A 27,697-nucleotide genomic window follows, 5' to 3' on the forward strand; every position below is an offset into this window, starting at 1 on the left:
TTTTTGATGATTTGAGGTGTTTATTATCTTATATTCACGTGGCACTATCAAATTAGATAATAAAAAGAAAGGATTTATTGTTAAATTTCAATTAATTGTTCTCTTAATATTATTTATAAACAGTTATATTGATGATTTGGGTTTCTTGAGAGCATATGAACTAGCAAAAATAAATTATATTTCTTTTAAGTTGAAATTGAATGTTGTCTAGTTACATTTCAACTTACAGGCTTAATTTTTCTTGCAATATTATTCATAAACCATCTATTGATGATATTGGGGTGTTTCTTGGTCTTATTATATGTTATATTCCTGTGTCACTATCAAAATAGGTCATTAAAATTGTTACATTTCGTAGTAATATTATTATAAACTATTCATTGATGATATAAGGGTGTTTCTTGATGTTACACTATTTTATATTCCCGTGTCACTACCAAATAAGATGATAAAATTGATGTTTGTCTTATTTTTTCCCCCAGAAAATAGGCATCATTTTCTTTAAGCCTATATTTCTTCACTTATATTTGTATTTTATCTATGGTTTGGGTCTAAAATATGACAAAAATAGCTTATGCCACTATTATATGCAATCAACAAAACATTAAAACGGGCTAAAATGCCTTGTTTAATTAATGTATCCAACCAACCAGTCCATGTATTCAGTGAGCAGTTCTCCGTAATGAACGAATGGGACAGAGAGCTCCACTTTCACACTCATGACAACACTGATTTTCAAATTCACAACTTCAATGCAGGTAGGCATGTGTGTTTTCTACTTGAATGACATAACCAACAAGAACAGAAGGACCGACGCGAGGTGCAGCTGCAGCCAATCACAAGCGCTCCAAGTCTTTGAACAAAGACAAGCGGACGCGCCAGCCAATCAGATTTCAAAGTTCTGAAACGTCGGCGGGGCTTTAACGGAAATGACACGCGCGCTAGCCAATCAAAGCCACGGGCTACAAGCCATCTGCCAATCAGCGCTTAGTATCGCAAGGATTGCGTCGCCCACGGTGCTCAGTTGAATTCCATTGCCGTCCATTAAAACAGCCGACTTGGAAAATACAATATCAAAGTGTGCTCAGTTTTAGCACAAGCTTGCGCGCGTTATTATCGTCAGGAATGACATATTTATGCAGCGAGGGTATTGAGAAACGCTCCACGCATGTATAAGGTACGCATCTTCGACCCCGCATTGCCTGGCAAAACGGAACAATTGGTGGATAATTCTCCTCGTGACTTCATTTCATCGCTGAAATACAGAGGAACTCGAATGTGTTTTCTGTCATGAGTCCGGCCGGGTGCTCCCATGTGAACGGGTTCAAAGTGGACAACTGGAAGCAGAATCTGCGGGTCATATACCAGTGCTTTGTGTGGAGCGGCTCTGCCGAAACCAGGAAACGCAAGGTAAATAAAATCCACCAGAACCCAGTGGTGCATTGCATCGGCCCATCCTTCCCGATGCCAAGTCGCATTGCCCCCTCAGACCCAATTCGTGATTTATTTTCACCAAGAGATATGAATCCACGTTTATCCCTATGTGGATGCATTGGCTGGCCTGCGCAGACTCCTTATGCATTGCTTTCATGGGGCTGGACGTGGGGATCAAGAGATGCTATTCAGCTGGCAGTGTTTTTTACTTGCTTTAAGCGAGTTTAATTGCCACGAGATGTCATTTTGACCAATACACGACCTCATTTCTTCGTTGTCTGATGCTTACCAGGCCTTTAAAATCATTGATTGCCCAATGCACGAATAGAGGTTTCAGTTTCACAGTTATCACGAAATTTGTCCGTTGTGTGTCATCATTCAGGACAAACAAGTTATGTTCACTGCCTCCATTTCTAATAATTCCATTATTTTAGCAACAATTCGTAACCGTTTTTAAAACGGATCATTTCAGTGAATCGTTTGAACCAGTTCGAATGCTTCTTTTAAACAACCGCACTGAATCGGTTCGCCGACTTGTTTGAACCGAGAACCGTTAATTATTCAAAAATATAACTGAGCTAAATGACGTTTTTAAAGAGTTGAGTCTGCTTCAACTAACCGGACATTACATTTAAATAAAAACCATTAATAGTAAATCAATCTACATATTTTGATTGATTGAACTGATTATTAACAATAAACTTAAAAGGCAGACCTACTGTGACGTGAGCTACTAACGTTAGGCGTTAAATGATTGTAAATGCTTTTGTTAAAGCCGCTAGCCAACATTCTTACAACTTATTTTGTAAATAATAATGTTTAACCGAGAATTTCCGATGAATAACTACATTACCCATGATTCTGCTCACACTCTCCACCAATCAGAGAATGGAAACAAAAAAATTGCAGCAAAATAACTCCTGCCCACTCCCATGATGCACTGCAAAAGACATATTTCAAAATATACTGTTTTTATATACATAATGTGTTTAAACAATAGTCCAATGCTTGGTTTCTTCCATCATTAAAGTTCACAGTCTGGTGCCTTTGTCTTTCTGTGCCGTTTTCAATTTTTTCTCTCTCCTTCAAATCATATTTGTAATGTTTTGATTAATCTCGCAGCTGGTTGGCTTATTTCATGGCCTTTTCCCTAACTCAAGATAAATGGAAGAAAATCCTACTGGAACTAAGGCAGCTGAACCGGTTAGGAACCATGTGACGCTGCACATTTTGTCATTTTGAATCGCTTCATTAAATAAGTGTTCGAAAGAACCAATTCGCAGAAATGAGTCAGACTTCCATCGCTTTTTCGATGGCGTCAAAGCGTGTGGCATCAAATGACAGTTTAATAACTAACTATCCTAACTCTACCCATCTCCCTCTGGAAAACAAAGGATTATCCTGAAATATGCATCATGATTCATGCAAATCAAATGTCACCCTCGATATACGCGTCTCTGCTCTGAAAGAAATGCCAGTCTCACAGGCTTGCCAGATTGATATGTCACACATGATAACACATATTGATGATAATCATTTTATGGGCGAATCTTTGGTAATGGGTTGTTTATTAATATAGGGTGAGTGCCGTCATGTTGCCTCAAGTTACATCTGGTTCACTCAGGATTGCATGACTCATCATCGTCACAATTGAGGTCAAGTCAACTGAGTTTTATGTTTTCTTATTGCATTTATTTTTTTTATTCTTCAAGAAATTATAGGTGATGTTTTTTTTGTGTGCATTATTAATAATAAAAAAAACAATAATTCTAATCTATAAACCAGCCACATGATGTGTGCATTATCTTCCAAATTCAGTGAGTAAATGTCACTGTTTTAATATACCGTATGCATTGAATGACAAGCTTTCTGGGAGGTATTAATGCATATAGTGGAGATAGTTTTAGAGGCATAATCATAATCAAAGTCCATATTCTCCATATCTCATTGAAAACTGTAATTTGGTTTGTATTGCAGCACATCTGACGTATTAGACACACCCGCTATTCTTCTAGTTTATTTAAAGGGACTGTTCACCCGAAAATGAAAATTCTGTGTTCAGTTTCTCACCAAACCCATAAGACTTTCGTTAAGATACAAATGAAGATATTTTTAATGAAGTCTGTCCCTCCATTGAAACCCAACACTTCAAAGCATTCATAAAATAAATCCATATGAACCGAGCAAGTACGGTTGAGCTTTTGTTAGGGATAGGGACCACCATATCGGTATCGGCCGATATATGGTAATTTTTTGTCGTCGTTATCGGCCCGATAAGAAAATTTCGCCGATATATTAAAGCTGATAAATAATGTATTATTTCCTTCGGCTGAGAGACTTCAGATGCGCAACTGTTCAACATGATGGTTTTGAATTGCTTGAAATATCATTGGAATTACATCAAAAAAGGAAAATACAGCATATAAGCTACATAAAATTATAAAGAGAACATTATAATTGTGTGTTTGGGACATTGGGATTTAATGGTGAGACTTTTGTTTTTGTAATCAGGCTCTCAAAAATTACATAAAAATTTGGATTTGGATTTATCGGCCAATATATCGGTTATCGGCTTTCAAATGTAATATCGAGTTATATCGGTATCGGCCAAAATGTTCATATCCTTCCGTTTACCATATTTGCGTGATTGGTGTACGTTCGCGGATCAATGTTTATATGTTAATAAAAGCCTAAATTAAATGTTCATCAAGTGATCGTGACTCTTTAACTTATAATAAATTATTTATTTAAGCGAAATTATTTACAACAGCGGTAATGGACAATTCCACTTCCAACCTGTAGGGGGACCGAAGAGGAAAAGTTCCTTAGTGTTGCTTTAAAGGGATATTTCACCGCTGGAAAGATGAATGTGTATTTAAATTGGGTCATTTATGTAGTAGAAATGTGAAATTATTGTAGAAGTTGGTGCCTTCTAGACTGAGAAAAGCCAGAAAATTTATTTTTGGCTCATGTGGATGAAAGACTACAACTCCCAGAATGCACTTGCTTCGCTGCCCTACGAGGCCACGCCCAAGCCACGCCTCCCGGTTACAGAGGGCAGTGTCGGGAGAAATGATACAACTAGGCTACTAGTCGACTCGAAACTGAAAAGACGGCGTTTTATGGTGAGATCCCCCTATGGGCGGGTTGAAGACATGCGGGATGAGCTCCTCCTACTGGCTGGAGTCTCTCGCCTCTGGACACAAAAGCCTCTGATGAGCTAAATGAAGATTTTTGCATCATCAGAGGTTTTTTTCCAGACACACAATACAGAAATCTCTCGTCTCAGGGGGACATGAGGGAGGGAAGCACGGTCATTCAAATACTACCGGGTTTCTACTGATACAAAGCTTAATGTTAATCGGTGAAGCATCCCTTTAAATACACTGTGAACTAACACGAACGAACAATGAACAGCTGTATTTTTATTAACTAACATTAACAAAGATGAATAAATACTGTAACAAATGTATTGCTTATTGGTAGTTCATGTTAGTTAATACATTAATGAACCTTCTTGTAAAGTGTTACCAAATATCTTCTTTCTGAAGATGAAAGAAAGTCTTATGGGTTTGCAATGACACAATGAGTAATTGATGACATAATTTCCATTTTTAGGTGAACTAACGCTTTAATGCAGCGTTTAGACATGGGCGAAATGCTGAATTTACCCGTCTTAGGTCACAATTGACAGATTAATCATAAGTTGTCAGAAACCAGATCGCATCAGGTGGGAAAGGGACCGGCTCGCCTCTCATCTGTCAGGTTGTTCGCGTGAAGGAACAGCAGGAGTACGAGGAGCTTATAAAGCCCCGCTGCAGAACAACACACACTGTGTGTGTGTGTGATGAAGGCCTTTAGTGGATGTTTTTTACACCAGTGCCGAGTCTAAGCTTCAGATGGCACACCCATCCGTCTGATGCTCACAATAGGCCTGGGGTTTTGATTCACGAGTGATTCATTTGGATTTGCCCTCAATAGTTGAGGCCTGTTCACACCAAGGACGATAACTGTAAAGATAACGATGAAGATAAGGGGCCCTATCTTGCACCCAGCGCAATTGACTTTGTATCAATTGACACTGACGCATGTATCATTCCTATTTTGCACCCGCCACAGACTTTTCCCTCCACAGACGCACGTCGGTAAATTAGGGAATGAACTTGCGCTCCCGGGGGCGGTTCAGGGAAAAGAGGAGGCGTGTTCCGGCGCAAACGTTCCCTGGTGCTATTTTGCAGTTTCAGAAAACAATTCCGCCACTGACCAGGAGAAACCTCGTCTAAAGTCAGTGGCGCATGTTATTCAGATGTTATTTTAAGGGCGCATGCTTGGCCATAATGTAGCGTGTGCACAACACACACACACTTTGCTTCTCTCATCTACACAGATGCTGCAGTTTCCATTTTTGCAAATCATAGGCTACATTATTACAAGGAAAAATATTCCACACGAGGGAAATCATTGTTGTGTCCATGAAGATAATAGGCATAAATCTAGCTTACACATTTACCCTCATTATCATACGCCTGTTTAACCGAAGCTAATCTGTGTGTGTTTCTCCATCCCCAATGTCACTTCTCTGTGTTTTACGGCCCTGACGAGAACGTCGGTCTCCTCGGCTGTGAACCGCTCCTGGCAAATCCGCCGTTATAATAGCAATCCGCCATGGAACAAGCGCGCCTGCTCTTAAAGGGAATGTGAGATGACGCTCTGATTGGTTTATTTCACGTTACGCCCAAACCACACCTATGAGTGATGAAGCGACTTCAGACCAACACATTTTAGATTTGCGTCGGCGCAAGAGTCATTTATCCCGCCGGTATAATAGCAACAGCGCCCGAGACCCGCCCACAAAGTTACTTGCGTTTCGCGTTTGATAATTGATACTTGCGTTTCAGATCCTTAAAATAGGGCACATAGTTCTAAAAATCATTCTCAATATTAAAGAATAGCAGCGTTCACAACCACAGCTTTGAAATGAACTTTTTCACTCAACCTCCAATTTGGCTACTAAATTTAAGTTACCGGCCATTCAAAACTTCTACTAGCCAAAATAAGAAATGAAATAAACCAGATTAACTATGTCAAAGCTATGGAGATGGCTGGGTGACAGGAATTTGTTTGAATTAAAAAAAAAAAAAAAAAAAAAAAATTATTATACAATTATAAAGTTTTATTTATTTTTCAAGCAAATTCCTGTCACCCAGCCTTCTCTTCCCTTCTTCTTTCATTCTCATCCTTTTCGCCCAAAATGTGTTTTAGGTGGACAGATCAATACAGTACACAGAACATAAAAAAATATGTAGGATATTGGAAAATAAGTCTTTTCTGTTAACAGAATGCTTTTTAATCTTCGCTAGTGCTTCAATGCAACTGAACGAGCGCGCCGTTATTTTTTGCGTAGTGACAAGTAACTTTTTGTTACAATTTGTAGACAATTTGTTGTGTGTTCAAGAAGGCCAGATATGAGCAGATATACGCTGTATTTAATATATCAAGATATCGCTAAATCTGCACATATTTGGCTTACACGAACTTCCCCAGCAAAGTGAGTAAACATAAGTAACACGCCAAATTGGCTCGTGATTGGACAGCGTTATCCGCCGATAACGATAAAGCAACAGAATTTTTTTTCATTATCAATCTTTATCATTACTCGACGCCAGAGTAAACTCGCTGAGCAAATTCAACTTGTGGTCTCGCGAGAACTCTGGATTTCGAGGGTACATGAGCAGAGTATCGGACCGAAACCCGAGTACGGGTATCGGTATCGGTGCGTCCCTACTGGATGACATGGAGGCGCCGGCGCGATAAGAGCAGAAACGGCTTAAAATACTCGAAAAAATGCTACATTTTTGGTCATATGGATCATTCGAAACTGTAAAGGGTCTAATTTTATTTGTGTAAACTCACAATGCCAAAATATTTGTAAAATAAAGAAAACAAACAAGATTTGCTTTTTGCCGTCTCGATCTCCGTTAACCACTTTTCGGAGCATGTCTACTTTTACACAAACCAATTCAAATAGAAATCAAATGTGTGCTGATTATGTAATGGTGCATTTTTCTCTATAGGCGCGTCCACTCTCGGCTACGTGTCCGCATCGTCAACTTCATCTGTGCAGACAATACTAGTTCATTAATAATGTCTCCTTGCCATTTTTTGACACATTCACAATCATTATCATATACATTATAATCAGCGTTGAATAGGCTGTATATTCCTCCCCCCAGTATATATTTTAGTCATTAAATTAATTTAAACGTGCAATTAGTCGACTAAGGGCTTAAATTAATGACTACTAGTTGACTAGAAGAATCTTTAGTCTGGATTTGGATATAAACGGTAGAATACATGTACATTTTTCTCTTGCATTACAATAATATTACAGGATAAAATTAACAATGGATTTGTACAAACATTTAAGTTGCACATAAGGCAGTTTTTATAATAGTAAAGTTATAATAATAACTTTTTAATGACAATTATGTCATTAATCTCCAATGTGTTCATGTTTTTACTCGTTTGACCTCGACGGACTGAACCGGAGAAGATGTCCACGTTAAAGAAGGCGGAGCCTCAGAGCCGCACGCTCGCGTCACGTCTTCGTCACGGACCAATGTTAGTTCGAAGGCGTTTCTGGAAAATTTTGCTGTTTCGAACTCCTAAAACAAACTTTGCTTTCCTGATTTTGTTCAAAATGACGTCACACCAGTTCATTAGTTGATTTCACTTATATCAGAGCCTTAAATGAGAGAATAATTATAGCGTATTTAATTTTTAATCATGAAAATGTTAATTAGTAAATCACATCTCATTTTATTACTACGGCTAAAAATTGTTAAATTAAATGATTCCCTTTATGTTTTCAGTTCACCTTCAGTGTGCAAGCTAACAGCTTAGCATACTAGCATAGTGTTCATTTGTTTTTAAAAGAAAGGCTTTTTTAAAATAGCTAGATGTCACGATAACGCGGGCAATATGATCCTGCTTGACATCGGCCTACTATTGTGACCATTATCCATTACAGATTAACAGTGCCACAAATAAACAAGGCAAAATGTGATTGGTTGCTTCACTTTTAAGAGTCTCATCCTGTCTCATTCTTATGAAAAATATGCTGCAAACACAAGGCCTGTCCTTCACAGCTAGAGGACTCGGTTCAGATTACCAGATTACCCGTGCGGTTTGCTCAGGTGGATAGGCGCCACTAAACATCGCATTATTAGCTGTAGTGTTTGAAGTCAGCACAATTGAGGAGGGATTGTTGTGTAGTGAGTCCGATTACATGGATTATTATGGATGCTTTCCTTCCCATGCCCTGAATCAGTAGATTCAAAGATAAGTGTTCAATTGAGTTTTTTTGTGTTTTCCCCACCATGTGACTTACTATAAATACCAGACCTGCTATACTATGAGCACAAGAGACGCCTCGCTTAGGTTTAGTTATATCCATGCCGTGATCGTAATGATCCCTGCTGAGCTGGCTTTATGTATTTCATGTAGACAACGGTGTTTGCTTTGCTCAAACAGCAAGTGAACAGAGCACTCATTACGTATGCAGAGACGCCTGCGGGTGTGTTCATTTATTTATCGTATGTGCTTGTATTCACCTTAGCTTAGCTTCACATCTCTGGGCTAGTTAATAATGACATGCATAACACATCAATCATACATATATATATATATATATATATATATGAAGAGTTCAGATGCAAAAGCCTCTAAGTGACATTTGAAATTTTCTTCTAGAATGATATTTATGATTTTTATCAAGCTCGTATATTTAAGTTCAATAATTTCACTTAAATGACAATTCATTGGTAATCTTCATTGCCATTTAGGTGAAATTATTGAACTTAAATATACAAGCTTGATAAAAATGATCATTCTAGAAGAATTTCAAATGGCACTTAGAGGCTTTTGCATACCGGTACTCTTCTTATATTATATTATATTATATTATATTATATTATATTATATTATATTATATTATATTATATTATATTATATTATATTATATTATATTATATTATATTATATTATATTATAGTAGCCTGCATGTGTGTGCATGCATATATTAGGGCTGTCAAGCGATTACATTTTTTTAATCTAAATATTCATACATTACATTTGGCATACCCCCAAAAATAATGTAAAGTAATAAAAATTTTAAAGGAGAAAACCATCAAATAGATATTACAAAAAGTATCTTTAGAATATAAACTTTTAGGCTTGTAAATGATGACAGAATTTTCATTTTTTGAGTGAACTATACCTACTAAATTAATATGGAAAAATTATTTTTTTTTAATGAAATGATACTCTAAATAAGAAACTAAATCTGCCATTAGAGTCCTTAATTCGATTTGTTCAAACAGCTGATTCATTCAGGAATGAGGTAAATTGCGCTCTTTGTGAATGGACCATTGATTCATTGGTTCATGGTTCTTCTGGGTACCAATTTTGACCATACTTTAGTATGTATATATGTATACACTTGTTATTAGCATCAGTAATTTTATATTTTCTTATTTTCAAATGGTTACTTTAATCAGTCCTCCAGTTAGTTTTGCTATGGCATAAAAATTGGTGCAGAGAACCATGAAATTGTACCAGTGTTTGCACACCAGTACTGACATTTCTGTAATGTATAACCACTTCATATATTCATATGTAATGCATACATATTACCTCCCTGGTAAAATATGAACTCAGGGTCACGGACACTAAAATAAGATTTGTTAATACCGGCTGTTCATTGGGCCTTTGTAAAATACATGACACAAAGTACACAACCCATCAAGATGACTTAAATTCGGTCCATTAATTTTTACTAATGAACATTTAATTCATATTTTGTTTGTCGACGGTCACAAACGCATCAATTAATAGTGGTCATTAGTCTGAGGGTGAGAATTATGTCTTTCTTTTGAAAAAAATTGCACAACCATCATCCACACAAAGTTCATCTTAGCCATCGCAGTGATTAACACAAGCCTTCACTGAAGCTTGTCCAATTATTCGCATATTCTTAATTTACCATTAAAACTATTTTTATAGCGCGGCTGTTCCACATCTATTCTGCATGTGAAGTTATATGGGCTTCCAGCTCACCATCAATAATTAATTGGACCATGGGCCGGTTGTCATATTGATACCAGCTTCTCGTGTTTAATATATACGGTCCCACAGCATGTGCATGTCTCTCCTGAGCCTCAACGGGAATATTTACGGATAAGGTGCGAGTCTAAAGCGCTCGACATCAGGCCTCGGAGGAGTTTTAAAGGGGCGTAGAGGATGTTTTAAATCAGAAAAGCTGAAGAAAAGGAGCAATGCGACTCAAGGAGGGAGATAAAGGACTACAGTTTTACTGGCTCATAATTCACAGCCTTACAAATGCTTAAACACACCGCTTTTGTGACTTGAATACAAATCAAGAACGTTTGATCATTTTTATCTCAAGATATTGTTCTGTTCTCTGGGTTTTAGTGTGTGGTGGAGGAGGGCGGCTTCGTTCCAGATGCATTGAAGATTACATTCAAGGTACCACAAACTGCAGAACTTTTGTTGGACTAATAAGTCAAAAGTAGAGACTACAAACTCTTACTTTAATACATTTTCAGTAGTGTGACCGTAGCCTGCATGCAACTTTGTGGTCAAATAATCAGACACACTCTCCTAAACATTTATTTGGTTCGTTCATTTTTGGGCTGTTCATGTAAATAAACTGGTTTACAAACAAATTCAGCACCAAAATATACATATATTCAATACAAATATATTCATATGTACATCATATACACAAATATGGCCATCAGGGCTTACTTACCAGCCACAGTGGCTAGTGGTTTTCCAAAGTTAACTTACAAGCCACTCACTTCACTAGCCACAATTTTGGCATCGATACAATGGAGAGAAACTGCCATATAGATATTTTTAATATTATCTCATAATTTGTCAGCCGATATATTAGGCTGCTGTCACTTTAAGACCTGACGCATGGTCCTATTATACTGTTTTATATATCCAATATGCCTCTCTTTATGTGCACGCAGATTTTGTGCAGGAATTAGTAAAATTATGCTCAATCCCACGCCGAAATTCAAGCCCTGTAACACCAACAATATTCATCCGGAGCAAATGAAACCAGTCCCCCAATCAGAGCTGTTCTGTTAAAAGAACACGCTTTCTACCCGGTGTTTTACTTAAAGGGATAGTTCGGCCAAAAATGATATTTAACCCATGATTTACTCACCCTCAAGCCGTTCGAGATGCATATGTCAATCATTTTTCAGACGAACACATTTTCAGTTATTTTAGAAAATGTCTTAGATCTTTCAGTGGTTATAATGTGAAGTTATGGGGTCCACTTCCTTCAAGTCCCAAAATGTGCCTGCATCCTTCACAAAAGTAATCAACCATCCGGGTCCAGGGGGATAAACGAAGGCCTTCTGAGGGTAATCCGTGCAGTTTTGTCGTAAAAATATACATATTTAAAAATATACATATTTAAAACTTTATAAATGAAAATATCTTGCTTCTGGTAACCACTGAAAGATCTAAGACATTTTCTAAAATAACTGAAAATGTGTTCGTCTGAAAAATGATTGACATATGCATCTCGAACGGCTTGAGGGTGAGTAAATCATGGGTTAAATATCATTTTTGGCCGAACTATCCCTTTAATGTTTGCAATCTGGCAACCATGCGCACATGCTCTCTCTACACTGCGGAAGTCGTGCGGATGATCTCGTTTATATTAATCCATTTGAGATTTCTGCTGAAATGAAAGTGTCATTCAGCCGGTCGGTGTTCTGTCACGACTCACGAGCCACTTGCGTTGTTTTCTGCGATTAAAATCGAATCTTCTCGGAGATGATCTGTAATAAATCTAAACATGAATCTCTTGACTATATTAGCGTTTGTGGTTTACGTCTATATTAGCTTGATTTGTGTTTATAGGTGAAAGTGCAATAATTTTAATGAAATGTAAAAATAAATGTCTATTGATTCATAATTTTGAGCAAAATAATCGGGAATAGCAATTTTACCGTTATGCAGCATGACAAAAAAGTGACGCTTTTGATTGACTAAATTGCTCAAACATTTAGTTGACTAAAACTTGACTAAACAAAAATCATATCACATGATGATAACTAGGTATGTGTGATATATCGGCCACCATATCGGTATCGGCCGATATATGTTCCTTTTTAATGTTATCGTTATCGGCCCGATAAGAACATTTCGCCGATTATATTAAAACCGATAAATAATGTATTATTTCCTTCAGCTGAGACACTTCAGATGCCACTGTTCAACATGATGGATGATTGAAATATGATTGAATCACTTCAAAAAGGAAAATCTAGTTCAGTGCAACATGTGCAGCGCAAGTCCGTCATATCGGCTACATAAAATTATGAGAACATCTAGGGGTGTGCCGGTTTCAGAATTGGTGATGACGGTTATGACGTGAGTCAAATGTGACGGTTCGTAACATAACCGGGGGGGGGGGGGTTCGTCTGTTATAGGACAACTTAGTTTGAATAAACGAGCAGACACTGATTAGCTATTTGATCGCCTAAATTAAAAAAAATAAAATTAATATTTGTGTAGTTCAATGTTGTTATCGATAGAGATACGCGGATGGGGTATTATTTCGTACGCAACCGCATCACAAAACTCATCATCCGCACCAACGTTTTTTGACCAAATTTCAAAGCCACACCCGCCCGCCACCCGCTGATTGTTTTGCAGTCTATGGACGGTCTATGGATTAATGCTAATGTATGAGGCGTAGGCCTACGAGTTTCATTCATTTACGACGAGATGCGCTCTAGTTCACAATGCAATGCAAGTGAACGCGGCGCATCAGAGCCTCCATGTCACGGTTATTATATTGTCATTTGCTTTTTATTTATTAAATACATGCAATTGGTTGATGAAACATTTATTAAAATTAAGATACAATTTGTACAAAACGAAATTCGCTTTAAAGAAAGGCTTTTAACAATGCAATGCAAGTGAACGCGGCGCGCTGTCGCCTCAATGTCACGGTTATTATATTGTCTACTAATTTGCTTTTTATTTATTAAATATAAATGAAACATTTATTAAAATTAATATACAATTTATACAAAACGAAATTCGCTTTAAAGAAAGGCTTTCTAAAGAAAAACTTAATGAAGTGGTAAAAATCATGTCTGATTTACAAAACAAAACTTGCGTTGGTACTTGGCAAAGAATCAAATACAGTTGGAAACGACGTAAACCATTAATGACACAGACTGTTAACAATTGTTTTTAATTAGTGTTTAAACATTCTCTATGATAAAAAATGTTTGTAAAAAATATTTTAATAACACGGTTTTGGCGGTTATAGAGATCTAATGACGGTGTTCGACTATAACCGTCGGTCTCATGGTTATATACTAACTGTCACACCCCTAAGAACATCATTATAATGGTGTGCTTGGGACATGAAACTTTTTTTTTTGTAATCAGGCTCTCAAAAAATATAAAAGATTTATCGGCCAATATATCGGTTTTCAAATATAAAGAATTATCGGTTATCGGCCAAAATTTTAATATCGGTTCATCCCTAATGCTAGCTAAAAAGTACACATTTGACACAGGACTAAGACTAAATAAAAAAAAAATAGCCAACAAAATTAACTGTAATCAATTAAACACCATATTAGACAGGCGGTCATAATGTTTTGTCTCATCATGTTACTTGAATCACTTTAAAGAAACTAGAGTTTCACTATTTCTCTGCTGCAGATCTTAATGAGTCTTTTAATTGCAGAGAAGGGATAGACTCCGGGATTAAGTGTAATAACGTTTCACACCGTGAGCGTCCTTCCCATTCAGAAGCAGTCCTTCAGCAGAATGGGACTCTGGGTAATTGACAACAAGGCCTCTCCACTAATTGTGTTGTGGTGTTGCCTTCAGCTTCTTAGCATCAGTCTTACACTCCCTTTGCATTTGCTCACATGCGCTCTGTTTCTCTCAGCTGATCTCGTTTATTTGGCCTCGAGCGGGCTCATCACAGTCGAGGCGTTCTCGTACCTCATCTGCATGCGTTTGAACCGTCATCCATCCTTTATCATCAGCGCTTCCCTCTCTGTGTCTCTTTTTTTGTTTCTCCTCTTTCATGTCTCTTGCCTCCCTTGATTCTCCTCATCACCCACATGCCTCCTACTACACTTGTGATCTTGGAAACACGGCAGCCACGCAGTGATTGGATGTTCGGTTGCCGCAGAAACTGCGAGAGCCGATGTGATTGGCGGTTCGAAAGCTGGTTATAGTCACTGTCGTTATTGATCCTTATGAATGGTTTATAATCATAGACATAAAAAAAAAAAAAAAAAAAAAAAATATATATATATATATATAATTTTATTGATTTTTTATATATATATATATATATATATATATATATATATATATATAATATACATTTTTTTTGTCTCTTATTTTTTTAATATTTATTTAAAAATATATATATATGTAATTTATTTTATTTTTTTGTCTATTTATTTGATTTTATTTATTTAATTATAAATATGTAAACCTAAAATATTTTACATTTTATTTGAAATGGTTTTTTTCACAATATAGGCACATTTTTACCCTATAAATAAGAACACCTACATTTTATTTCACTTGGACTGCATTTTCAATATAGGGATGCACCAAATTTTGGCCACATTTTTTTTTTTTTTAAGCATTCCAATTCATAATGCATTAACTGCATAACTTCTGACCTCAAACAAAGCATTTCACAACAACTAGAGTTTGATAACCATAACAGAAATTATCCAAAACTGGAGTGATTTGTTACAGACCCGGTCGGAGAGGGGTGCTGACATACAGTGACTAAATAAAATGTGATGGGATGGCCAAAGACAATTCTCTCTCTCTCTCTCTCACACACACACACACACACACACACACACACACACACACACACACACACACACACACACACACACACACACACACACACACACACACACACACACACACACACACACACACACACACACATAGTCTCTATAGTGCATGGAGGACCAATGAAAAAATCCTTCCCGCTGTCCTCTAGGATGTTGATTCGCTGCCAGAATGACTGAAAGGCACATGCGTTAGAGAGGGATGACAGTGCTGGTTTGTTGCTGGTTATACTGGTTCCGGCATCATCGTCTGGTTTCCGTGGCTAACAGAGGAGTCCTTCTCTCTGGTCTGATGTCATCTACTTACCTATTCATATGGATTTCATTTTCGTTTTGATTCGATTCATCTAAAGAACCGTCTCATGTGAGTCATTTGTTTGTGAATCAGACTGAGTTGGTTGCATTGTATGTTTCGCAGTACAACAACGACTGAAACCATCAAACATGCCATATTATTATTATTATTATTATTATTATTATTATTATTATTATTATATTAATTTACATTTAATCATTTAGCAGCTTTTATCCAAAGCGACTCACAAATGAAGAGAGCAAATAATTGAATACTTAAAAATAATAATACTTATGATCATTTATTATATTAATATTAATTGTGATGAAGTTTGTTATAGCGGGACAGACTGCTTATTATACATCTGCAGAAATGAATGTATACAGGCATAGAATAAGAGACTGATCTTGGAATTTTGAGAATTGTTTAAATGAAGATCGTGATTGATTGACAAAATCTATTTTTAATTTTATCTTATTTTAATAAATTAATTTTATTTTTAAAAAAAATGAAATTGATTTTAAATTATTTTTATATTTTATTTTATATATTTATTTTTATGCATCCCTATTTTTTTATTTAATATTTAATTTATTTACTTTTCCCCCCCAAACAAATCTATCCTTCTTATTTTATTTTATTTTATTTTATTTTATTTTATTTTATTTTTTTATTTTTTTTATTTTATTTTATTTTATTTTATTTTATTTTATTTTATTTTTTTTTTTATTTTTTTTTTTTTTTTTATTTTTTTATTTTTTTTTTTTAGCGGGTGACTGCAGGCAATTGTTTGGTGCTTCGTCGCTGTGCCATTTTAGGGGTTTTATTTTACAAATGTGTGCCAGCAAAGCTGCAAAGATTCTCCACGCGTCGCGTAGCCTGCAGTGGATCTTGTAGGACGAAGCTGATCCTTCAAAAGCTTGTTCTTCAGCCTCACATCCACATCTCAGATGAGGTCCGGATCAATGCATGATCTAATTCAACATTACAACAGGAGGACAGAGAGAGAGAGAGAGATCGCAGGATGAAGTGTAGATGTAAAGGAGAAATGACGCCTGTATGTGATCAGGATGTGTGGAGAGTCAGAGATGTTCAGAGTGAAACTAATGTTCAGATCACTGAATTACTGTGCTATGCAAATATTTTTAGTTTGAAAGGCAGTTTTCTTTTTACGATGTACCCTTTTCACTTCCATCATAGTTGTGTAAACCTCTATAATGGTAAATGACTACAACAAATATATTTTTTGCATTCCCAATTGTCCCTATAGCATAAGAAAATAATCTGATAGTCTATGAAATCTATGATAGTCATGATAAGTCATATATTTTATGATTTTCTAAAAGAAAACCAAAAAAGAAAAACCATAAACTACTTTTCTGTAATTTAAAGCCAAGGTAATTTAACACAAAGTATAGCATTATAAATGTACATTATAGGGATACACTGATAGGATTTTTTCAAATTATTGTTTTTGGCTGATACCGATATTTGTCACTTGCTTGCTTGCTTTTGTCTTTAAAATAGATTGTTTTGATCATGTTTTAAAGTTCAAAAACGCATGCATTAAGGTTTGTTGCATCATCAAATCATATTTATTAGACATGGATTGGATCCATTTAACATTCAACAGGCCAACATAATCAGAGAGGCACAAAGTGAGATAAAATACTAAGCAAACCTTCTAGTTAATCATGCTATCATATAATATTTCTTATTTACAACATTAACTCATAGTTGACTTATTACAGAACATTACATATTTCTTATGTAGTGTCTTCACGTTCACGCCATTAATTAATAAAATATCGGTTTGTTATATCAGCCTTTTTTTATAGCCGACATGCCAATGGTTTTAAATTGATCAAAACCGGCTGATAAATATGGGTTCTTTGGTGCATGACATTGTTTAAAATTTAAATATAAAAACTTGGCTAGAATTATGATGTTAATATTTGTGGAAAATGTAACAAATTATTATTATTCATCCAAAAATGATCATTGTGTCATTATTTACATAATTGTGTGTTTTGTCTTTGATCTTTAAAAATAGATGCATTATGCATGCATTGCTAAATGTTTCGGACAGTTCATAGTTCAAAATAGTTTTTGCATGATCTCTCAAAATAGTTTTTGCATGATCTCGTTGCAAGTTTAATAAAAAATAATTTTTAGGGCGTAAAAAAAATGCGTAAAGAACATGACCAGAAATGGAAGGTCGTGTCAAGAACATTGCATTGCTTGTTCTGTAATGCACTTTTTGGTAACGCTCTTTATTCCTACAGATATTTTGCATACGACATGTATTGCACACTAACTGTGAGTAGTGCACTGTTGTGCTCATCACAGTCAGGTTGTGTTGTAGAGTCTGGGTGTGGCGAGATGCTTGGTCATGAAATGATCCCGTTTCATGACGTGATCAGGAACTTTTGAATATCATATTACTGTAATACTCAATGATATTAGGCTTCACTGCAGCTTCAAAACCTATAATAGCCTAGCCATGCTCTTGTGATCCCATGCAGATGTTTAATGCGCTGTTGTGTGATTTAACACCGCATCATATGTTCGCCAAGTTCACCTTACCGCAGGCCTTTCTCCCTCGATCAAATTACTCTGATGAAACACGGACAAAACAAGGCCTTTCCCGTCTCGTTCTCTCTCCCGAAACATCCACAGGGCCGCTTTCTTTCAACTCGAATGAGAACGTTAAGGTTTCTTTTGGTTTAATAATGACGTTAGCATGATTTACATTTATCTTTTCTCTGTAACATCCTCATTTTTTCCATATGTCCCTCACTAGACTTCAGGCCTTGGTGGTTGTAGTTTCATTAAAGCTGTTGTAATGAAAAAGAAACATGCAGAAGTGCTCCAGTTCTGTGGTGTGACGCTCTAGCGCTCCATTCATGCGGCAGGATAGTTATTCTCAGTTATTCTCAGTCGTCTGCTGGGTGGTGTGTCGCCAGGGAATAACGAAAGGGTGAGATGTGAAGCTGTAAATGGGGTCTCTACAAAAATAGCAAGTCTGGAGGTAAAAGCTGAGCGAACTGTTAAACGCTGGAGCGGTTTAGTGATCTAAAACCAACAGTACTGTACTAAATTGGAGATCAGGGTATTGGGATAGTCAACGAGTACAAATTAGGAATGGGAACAAATCATCTAGTCTTATTGTGGTTTTTCTTTGCTATTTCTGTTTAATGCATATTTTAAAGGTGAAGCGAATGTTAAAATGCATTCTCTTAACCCAGCTTATTGTTCTGACTAATAGTAGTACTAGTATGCCATTCATGGGTTTATCTCCCTTAAAAGTCCCAGGCATCATCAAAACTAGGGATGCACCGATATGAACATTTTGGCCGATACCGAATACTGTTAATTCTTTATATTTTAAAGCCGATAACCGATATATTGGCCGGTAAATCCAAATCCAAATCCAAATTTGTATATAATTTTTGAGAGCCTGATTACAAGAGCAAAAGTCTCACCATTAACTCCCAATGTCCCAAACACACAATTATAATGTTCTCTTTATAATTTTATGTAGGCGATATGACCGCACTTAACTATATTTTCCTTTTTTGAAGTGATTCCAATCATATTGCCAATCAAGCAATTCAAAACCATCATGCATGTTGAATAGTGCGCATCTGAAGTGTCTCAGCTGAAGGAAATACATTTATTGTCTTAAATATATCAGCCAAATTCTCTTAATTAACATATATCGGCGGATACCGATATGGTAGCCGATATATCGCGCATCTCTAATCAAAACATAGTGTCTGCTCAGATCTGTCAATCACTTTCCAGCTCAACCAATAGTGAGAGTTTGGGGGCGTGGCTACTGTAAGCAGGCGGAGCCAGAGGGTGATTGGCGACTGTGGGATCATGACTGATGCGTCACATGGGAAAAGGCTTTCAGCTTCGGGTACAGGACTACAAGACCAAATTCACTGCATTTAGACCTTCAGAGATTAAACTGATCATGAACACGTCAAAATATAATATAATTTGTCTCTTAAATTAATTCTCTCTGAAACACTGTTGCTAAAGCCATCAAAGCACCGCTTCTGTAACACATTCACCGCCTTTAAATTTAATTTCAGGACTTACAATCGGCCCCTTATTTATGCATTATCCATTTTTTTTTCAAGGACTTTGAGAGTTTTGTGCAATAAATTGTTGTCCGTGTCCCTATAATGAAAGGTTGATCTGTCTTAAAAGGTTTTTCCGTTGAGAAAATCACTTTTTGCTCCCTGAACCCCTTCTGCTGTGCTAAAATAAACTAAAGGGATATTTCACCACTGGAAAGATGAATGTGTATTTAAATTGGGTCATTTATGTAGCAGAAATGTGAAATTATTTTAGAAGTTGGAGCCTTCTAGACTGAGAAAAGCCAGAAAATGTATTTTTGCCTCATGTGGATGAAAGACTACAACTCCCAGAATGCACTTGCTTCACTGCCCTACGAGGCCACGCCCACCGGTTACAGAGGGCAGTGTCGGGAGAAATGATACAGCTAGGCTACTAGTCGACTGGAAACTGAAAAGACGGCGTTTTATGGTGAGATCCCCCTATGGGCGGGTTGAAGACATGCGGGACGAGCTCCTCCTACTGGCTGGAGTCTCTCGCCTCTGGACACAAAAGCCTCTGATGATGAAGCTAAATGAAGATTTTTGCATCATCAGAGGTTTTTTTCCAGACACACAATACAGAAATCTCTCGTCTCAGGGGGACATGAGGGAGGGAAGCACGGTCATGCCAAAATACCACCGGGTTTCTACTGACACAAAGCTTAATGCTAATCGGTGAAGTATCCCTTTAACTAAACGCTTGTATCTCTTTCTCTTTTCATCCTAGGCGAAGTCATGTATGTGTCACATGTGTGGAGCTCATTTAAATCGACTTCACTCCTGTCTCCATTGTGTGTTCTTCGGCTGTTTCAGCAAGAAACACATCCACGAGCACGCCAAAAACAAGAGACACAACCTAGGTAAGATGCACACGAGCGTTCTTCACAAAGACTTACTCGCAGTGTTGGGAAAGTTCACTTTCTACATGAACTAGTTCAAAGTTCAGTTCACAAATTTTAAAATGAACTAGTTCAGTTCATAGTTCATACTCAAAAAATTTTGAACTAAGTTCACAGTTCCAAAAATTAACTAGTTCTTTTTTTCCATGTTGCTGCAAGATATTATTTTTTTCAAAATGATTGCCACAGCCCATATAGATAATTATTTTATCAGTTTTAACACTGAAGCTATGCATCAGATTTTTCCCATCCTCACCGGCCTGTCTCATAAAACTCGTTTAAATGATCATGACGCCAACATGCTGCTTTTTGTTTTGATTCGCAACGTTAGTGATGAGTCGTTCATGAACGATCCGTTCGTTGCGTCTGTCACGTGACAAATGAACGAAAGACTCGGAAGGTAAAGTAATTATTTATGTTCCCTGTAAACGATTTTTGACTGCATTATAATGATTTCTTAATTCAGAATATGATCAAGATTGCGTAGGTGGATGTGTTCTGGGAATTTCCCAGTTAATGGTATAACATTTAAAGCCCCTTAAATGAACGTTAATTTTGATGAACGAGATCGAACAAGAGAGTCAGTAGACACTGGCGGCTGGTGTTGCCAGATTGGGTGTTTTTCCGCTACATATTAAGGCCGGTTTACGGTGTGTTTTAGCCGGGTTTTCGCCTGGAAGGCTCTACAGAAATCTGGCACCCTATTGAACGAAGTTAAACTGAGAGAGTGTGCCGTTCACAGACACCAGAATGAACGAGTTCACAGTATCGTTCATCAGGCAGTAATACAGTACACAACACTGCTTACTCGTACACAGTTCAGCTTCTCGACGGCTAAGGTAAGACACGCAGAAAACAGAACATATGAGCACGACTCACAATCATGACAATTAAACTCTGATAGAGACGATGGATAACGGACACAGTCACACCGGGTCATTCAGAACATATTTTAGGGTTTTATTTTCCCCTCCGAATTCAGTTTATTCTAGATTCTGTTTTAATGGTTACATTTAAAAAATGTATCATGTTTAGAAATTTCTACAATTTAACAATGATTTGTTAAATGTTTTTATAAAAAATGTAGGGGCATATACAATCTGTTTTTCTCCCCTTAATTTTTTATTTGTTTATTAATTTAAACTTTTTTTTTACTGGATTCTGTTTTTATGGTTAAATTAAATTGTATTAACCAAGGCGCATGGCTAATTATTTGAAATCATGAAATTTATACAATTTAACAGCAATTTATTAAATGTTTAACATTGAAAACCATTTTAATTTTCCAAATATTTCGTTTTTTTTTTCTAGATTCTTGTTTTTAATGATTTAATTACGTTTTAATAATCAAAAAGCATGTCTAATCCACTTTAACAATTTAAATTTGTAAAATTTGTATTTGTTTTTTTATTGTCTGTTAATTTTCCTGTATTTATGATTTACAGTTAAGTTTAAAACATGGAAGAAAAATTGTAATACTCATTATTATTACTTTGAGAAGTACAGTACATTCTACTGTACAATCGTGGTATATTGGTAACCTTTTACAGCAAGTTTTAATTTGTTGACATTAGTTCACTACTCTACATTAGTTAACAATACTTCTACAGCATTTATTAATCTTAATGTTAATTTCTACATTTACTAACACATTTTTAAAATCCAAAATTGTTTAATAAGGATTAATAAATGCTTTAAGAATATATAGCTCATCGTTAGTTAATGCATTAATTAATGAGACCTTATTGTTAAATGTTACAAATATATTTCTGTCATAATTTCTTCAAGTTGAACTTTTATTTTGATGGGTTGGGAGTTTCTTTTTCTGCTTTAATATTCACAGACATTAGTCTAGATCAAAATTTGATCAATTATACAGCCCTACTTTCAATTTATTAAGTTTCCAAGTTCCGTGTTATAAGTTTATACAGTAATTTCCATTTCTGTGACCGGGTTCGGTCGATTCTATTTGCCTTTTCACATCACGGAAATCGCAGGGCCCTAATGTTGAATACTGAATAGAGAAGTACTGGTTTAATCAAATACCCCACCATACATGCACAGAAATCTAGTTTCATTTCTGCTCCAAAAGCCATTAAAAAAAGGACGCTTTTCTGATTGTACTCGACAAGCAAGAGGCAGCAAGTGCACAAATGCGGCTGTGGATGTTTGGATGGGGTCTTGGAAATCTCCCAGTTCCTTAATGCATCGGTGGCATGTAATTATCCCCTCTGTTTTAATGAGGAGGGGCGCCACCCTCCAACAACAAACAAATAAGAAGCGCAAACAGACGGGAAATTGGGTAATTATAGTGTGCGAGGGGATAATAGTCCCTGACTCTGTGTGACTTGCAGTGTTTGCTTCCAGCGAAGGCTTAGAGTTCATCAGCCACCTGTTTCAGAGGGTTGGGGCTTTTCCAGATCACCCTCAGGCTTCACACAATCAGTTTAATTAATTTCTACCTAGAGATCTGAAGCTGCCATCTTTTAGGATTTCCTCTTGTGTATTGAAAGAGGAAGAACCACCCAAGATACACAGTCGAACCAAAAATTATTCAGATGCCAGAGATAATTTTAGAATGTTTTTTTTTTTTTTTTTTTTAACTAATGTGTGCAGGACACCTAGTTAATTTATGTAAGCGAGGAGAGCAAAATAAAGTAAACTGTGACATATTATACCCAAAAATTATTAATACAGTGACTACCAGTAAAATTTATACATATTTGGGACCAATTTGCTGAAGTGTTTTCTCTTTAATTGCTAATGTGACCTTTTTACACACAGACTGAACACAATGAAGCATTGCTTGGTGATTGGTTGAGCTAAACTGGTATTATCTAATTGTGTAGTTAAATTTAACAGCTGACAGATATTCAACATAATTCACTTGTGAGACAGTCTAACAGAAGGATGGACAAAACCAGTCAAATATCAACTGAGTTTGTCATATTTTATTACCTATAATTATAGCGAATAAACTGTGATAAAGTGTCTGAATAAACGTTGGTTTGACTGTATCTAGGCTAACTGGAGAACGTTGCTTGTGGGTTACTCCCAATACAAATAACTAAATACACTAAACTTGTAGATTGAAGAAAATTATTAAAGAATGTATGTTTTCAGACGGATTACTAATGGATTATTTGTTTGCATGTGAAAGTAGCTCGTGTGCCTTGTAGTCTGATCAGTTAGAAATATATATGGGCAAACGTGTTTGTTCGACGGCAACAAAAGCATCTTAGACAACTTCTGTCCTGACACCATTCATATGCTTTTGAACCAAAAGTTTGTGCTCTAGAACATAAATGTTTTAATATGTTCTAAAGTAGGCCAGAAAAGTGGTGGTGTTATTTTGAAAAACCCGAAATTAGCTTTATTTTCCGAGAAGGAGAGCATGAGCATCTCTTTCTGTAATGCGGTTGGCAGTCTTTGTCACAGATGGCCTGAACAGTCCATAAAGAAGCTAAAATCAGAGAGGAGAACATGGATGCACTGACTCTAAGTTTGGGACTTTGTCATCCATTTAAAGGGTAACTCTCGCCAAAATGCAACCTAGGGTCTTTTTGTTAATCTACTTTAGGCAAACTTTTCGTTTAAAAGCATAATTAGAATGGAAACGGCACTTAAGTTTGACCGTATTTTCGTTTTAGGTTAAAATGCCTTGTGAATGGGGCACTTTTTTATGATGGCATCAAAAATCGCTATTTTTTTAAAACACTAAGAAGGCTCGACACAACATGAAACTTTGCTCAAAGTATCACCAGGGGCTCTTACACATGAACTCCAGCATTGAGAACATTGTTTGTGTACAACTCACTGTGTTTCCATCCGCCGGCATTTTGTCAGTCAAAAATAGTCGATCTCCGTAACAGGGAGGAGAGTAAAGATGGAAAGCTCCTAAAGCTTAGTTCCATATAAATTCACGGATAATTTGTTGTTTTGTCGTTAGTGCAAAGCAATATTGACCTTGTATTTGAAAAATGATCCTCATTATAAGAAGCAATATTAAAATTCAGAGTCAGTTCATTCACATTCGGAGATCGACTATTTTTGACTGTCAAAATGCCGACGGACACAGAGACAGTGAGTTGTTCGAAATCTTTCTCTTTAGTAAAATCTGTGTACAAAAACAATGTTCTCAATGCTGGAGTTCATGTGTAGAGCCGCTGGTGAGACTTCCAGCACAGTTTCATGTTGTGTCGAGCCTTCTTAGTGCTTTAAAAATAGCGATTTTTGATGCTATCATAGAAGTGCCCCATTCACAAGGCATTTTAACCTAAAACGAAAATACGGTCAAACTTGAGTGGCGTTTCCATTCTAATTATGCTTTTAAACTATAGTTTGCCTCGGGTAAATTAACAAAAAGAGCCTAGGTTCAATTTTGGCGAGAGTTACCCTTTAAGACTCTTGATGTCATGGATTATTTGAAGGGGTTTCTTGAACAAATCCAAGTTCTTTACAATAGTTTAAAAGTTGCAATGAACCTGAAATGGCGACAGATTCCTCCTTTATTGTGATGCTCGGATTATCGGAAATGAATAAATGTAATCCAGATTCTATCCATCAGTTGTTTTAGTAAAGGAAGCACAACTAATTGTACACTTTAGCAAATGGAGAGTTAAAAACACAGTACACTTATTTTAATGGTGAATGTGGCACACAATAAAAGTTAAAGTGCCCCATTATGCTTTTTTCATATATCACCTTTCATGTAGTGTGTGTGATGCAGCTGTTTGAATGTAAAAGTTCAGCAAAGTTTCAAAGATCAAATTGCAGATAAATTGAGTTATTGTATAGTTTGAAACTAATTTGCATAATGCCCGCCTCTGGTCTTGATTGGCTGAACAGCATCTCTTAGCTCCGCCCTCAAACACTGTAGTTTATAGTTTGTAACTTATTTGCATAATGCCCGCCTCTGGTCTTGATTGGCTGAACAGCATCTCTTGCTCTGCCCTCAAACACTGTAGTTTATAGTTTGTAACTTATTTGCATAATGCCTGCTAGGGCTGCACGATATTGGAAAAAAAATTACATTGCGATATTTTTTTCCCAACGATATATATCGCGATATTGCGAGCCATCAATCCAGGCTAAAGTCAATAATTACCATTGCATGTTATTAATAATTTCACTAATAAGCAGGCTTCATTACAAGTAACAAAAAGGCCACTTAATATTTTATTCCAGAAACACATTTCTCTCAGAATTCGGTGAACGTTCTACGCAGGACCTAACGTTCTTCGGGTTCTAGGACCTGAAAAATTATGTTTTCTGTGCTGATTCAGTGACGTGTTCATGTAAACGGCACCTAGACCCAGCAAAAGTAATGATTAATAATATGTAAAATATACAATGAGACATTTTAATTGTTTATTAATAAACAAGTGTTTTCTGTAAAGATGAAGTTGACAATACTGACTCGCGATCTTCGCATCAGTGATCGGGAGAAATGCACTTTTCATACAGATTAAATATAGCTATATATTTTTTAATGGTTCTGTTTAAAAGTAGAGATTTCTGTAGATAATATATATATATATCTACATCTTATCTTATATCTTACTGTACTATATATATATATATATATATATATATATATATATATATATATATATATAAAATTTAAAAAAAAATTATCCTTTTTATATATATATATATATAATTATATAATTTTATATATATATATATATATATATATATATATATTTTTTTTTTTTTTTTTTTAAGGTGTGTGAGGCGAGTGGGCTACCTTTTACGCTGAGTTTCGTTTCATGGATCATAGCTTAATCTCCAGTTCAGGCGCTAGTTCCTATATTTAATTTTTATATATTAAATCCAGGAAATTGGATGATGAAATACTGATTAAAATTAAGATACAATTAATACAAAACGAAATTCGTTTTAAAGAAAGGCTTTGTGCTTTCTGTTTGAGGTCTCTGTGAAAGTTTTAAAGCAGTCTTTTAGAGCCGCTTTCATAACGGTCGCGTCCATAATGTCACGTAGCCTAACATTGTTTTTTCCTCATAAATGCGAATTTTGCGACAAATAAACGAATTTTAAAAAAAGACAACCATCCACAACTTTATAACACTCCAGCAAAGTAGCCTACCTCTTTTTGGACAACATCCTCCTTTTGTAGACGAAATAGGCTAGTCCCAAATAGCTGATTTTGACTTTTTTTGCGGCGGATCCTCTTCGTCGCGCATTTTTGAATGTTGGCTGTGAGCGCCATAGAAGCGCGGTGAGCTGCGGCACAGCGAACCAATCACTGTGCAGGCACGCAGAACGCGTATGTCACCCCAGCAAAAAGCCATACAACAAACTCGTGTTTACGGTGTGCTAACCTGGTGCTACCGTACTCTTAATATACTATGGGTACTACGTTACCCTTCACATCGCATGTTCCGGCGATGTGACTATCGCTCATTCGCACATCGCGATGTCGATGTTAAAACAGAATATCGTTCAGCCCTAATGCCCGCCTCTGGTCTTGATTGGCTGAACAGCGTCTCTTAGCTCCGCCCTCAAACACTGTAGTTTATAGTTTGTAACTTATTTGCATAATGTCCGCCTCTGGTCTTGATTGGCTGAACAGCGTCCCTTAGCTCCGCCCTCAAACACTGTAGTTTATCTGAGACTGGAAGAGTTTGGTTTGTGTTGTCCGTGTCGAGAAGACGCTGTTTTCTGCTGACAAAGCAAATCCACTTTGATGAGATTGATACGGTAAAACCCACGCCATCGTTACTGTTCGTATCACTGTGATCAAGAGCTGAGATTCAGATATGATAATGAGTGTTTGCTTTCTGACCAATCACAGCAGAGCAGCTCTCAGAGAGGCGGAGCTTAGAGAGACTGAATCCTTGATCAAAGCGTTTCAGAAACTGAGAGAAAAGAGCTGATTCTGCAATGTGTATTATGAGAAAATTAAAGTGTTTTTTTGGCCTTTGATGCATGAAAACCTGTGATAGGAGACTCAAA

At 36.4% G+C, this 27,697-nt stretch overlaps 1 protein-coding gene across 4 annotated transcripts in view; it reads left to right on the forward strand.

The window, feature by feature from the left end:
- The first annotated feature begins 1,134 nt into the window (after window positions 1-1,134).
- Window positions 1,135-27,697, forward strand: part of usp22 (ubiquitin specific peptidase 22) — a 56,968-nt gene continuing 30,405 nt past the window's right edge. The window contains exons 1-4 of one of the 4 annotated variants that reach the window (XM_079852000.1): window positions 1,135-1,177; window positions 1,267-1,410; window positions 10,927-10,980; window positions 20,548-20,680. In XM_079852000.1, the coding sequence (XP_079708126.1) occupies window positions 1,169-1,177; window positions 1,267-1,410; window positions 10,927-10,980; window positions 20,548-20,680 (340 nt within the window). In that variant the 5' untranslated portion in view covers window positions 1,135-1,168. The remainder of the gene's footprint in view (window positions 1,178-1,266; window positions 1,411-10,926; window positions 10,981-20,547; window positions 20,681-27,697) is intronic. The other 3 variants (XM_079852001.1, XM_079852002.1, XM_079852003.1) reach the window with 3 other exon arrangements.

Source organism: Squalius cephalus (genome assembly GCF_949319135.1).
Source record: "Squalius cephalus genome assembly, chromosome: 19".
NCBI classification, from domain to species: Eukaryota; Metazoa; Chordata; class Actinopteri; order Cypriniformes; family Leuciscidae; genus Squalius; species Squalius cephalus.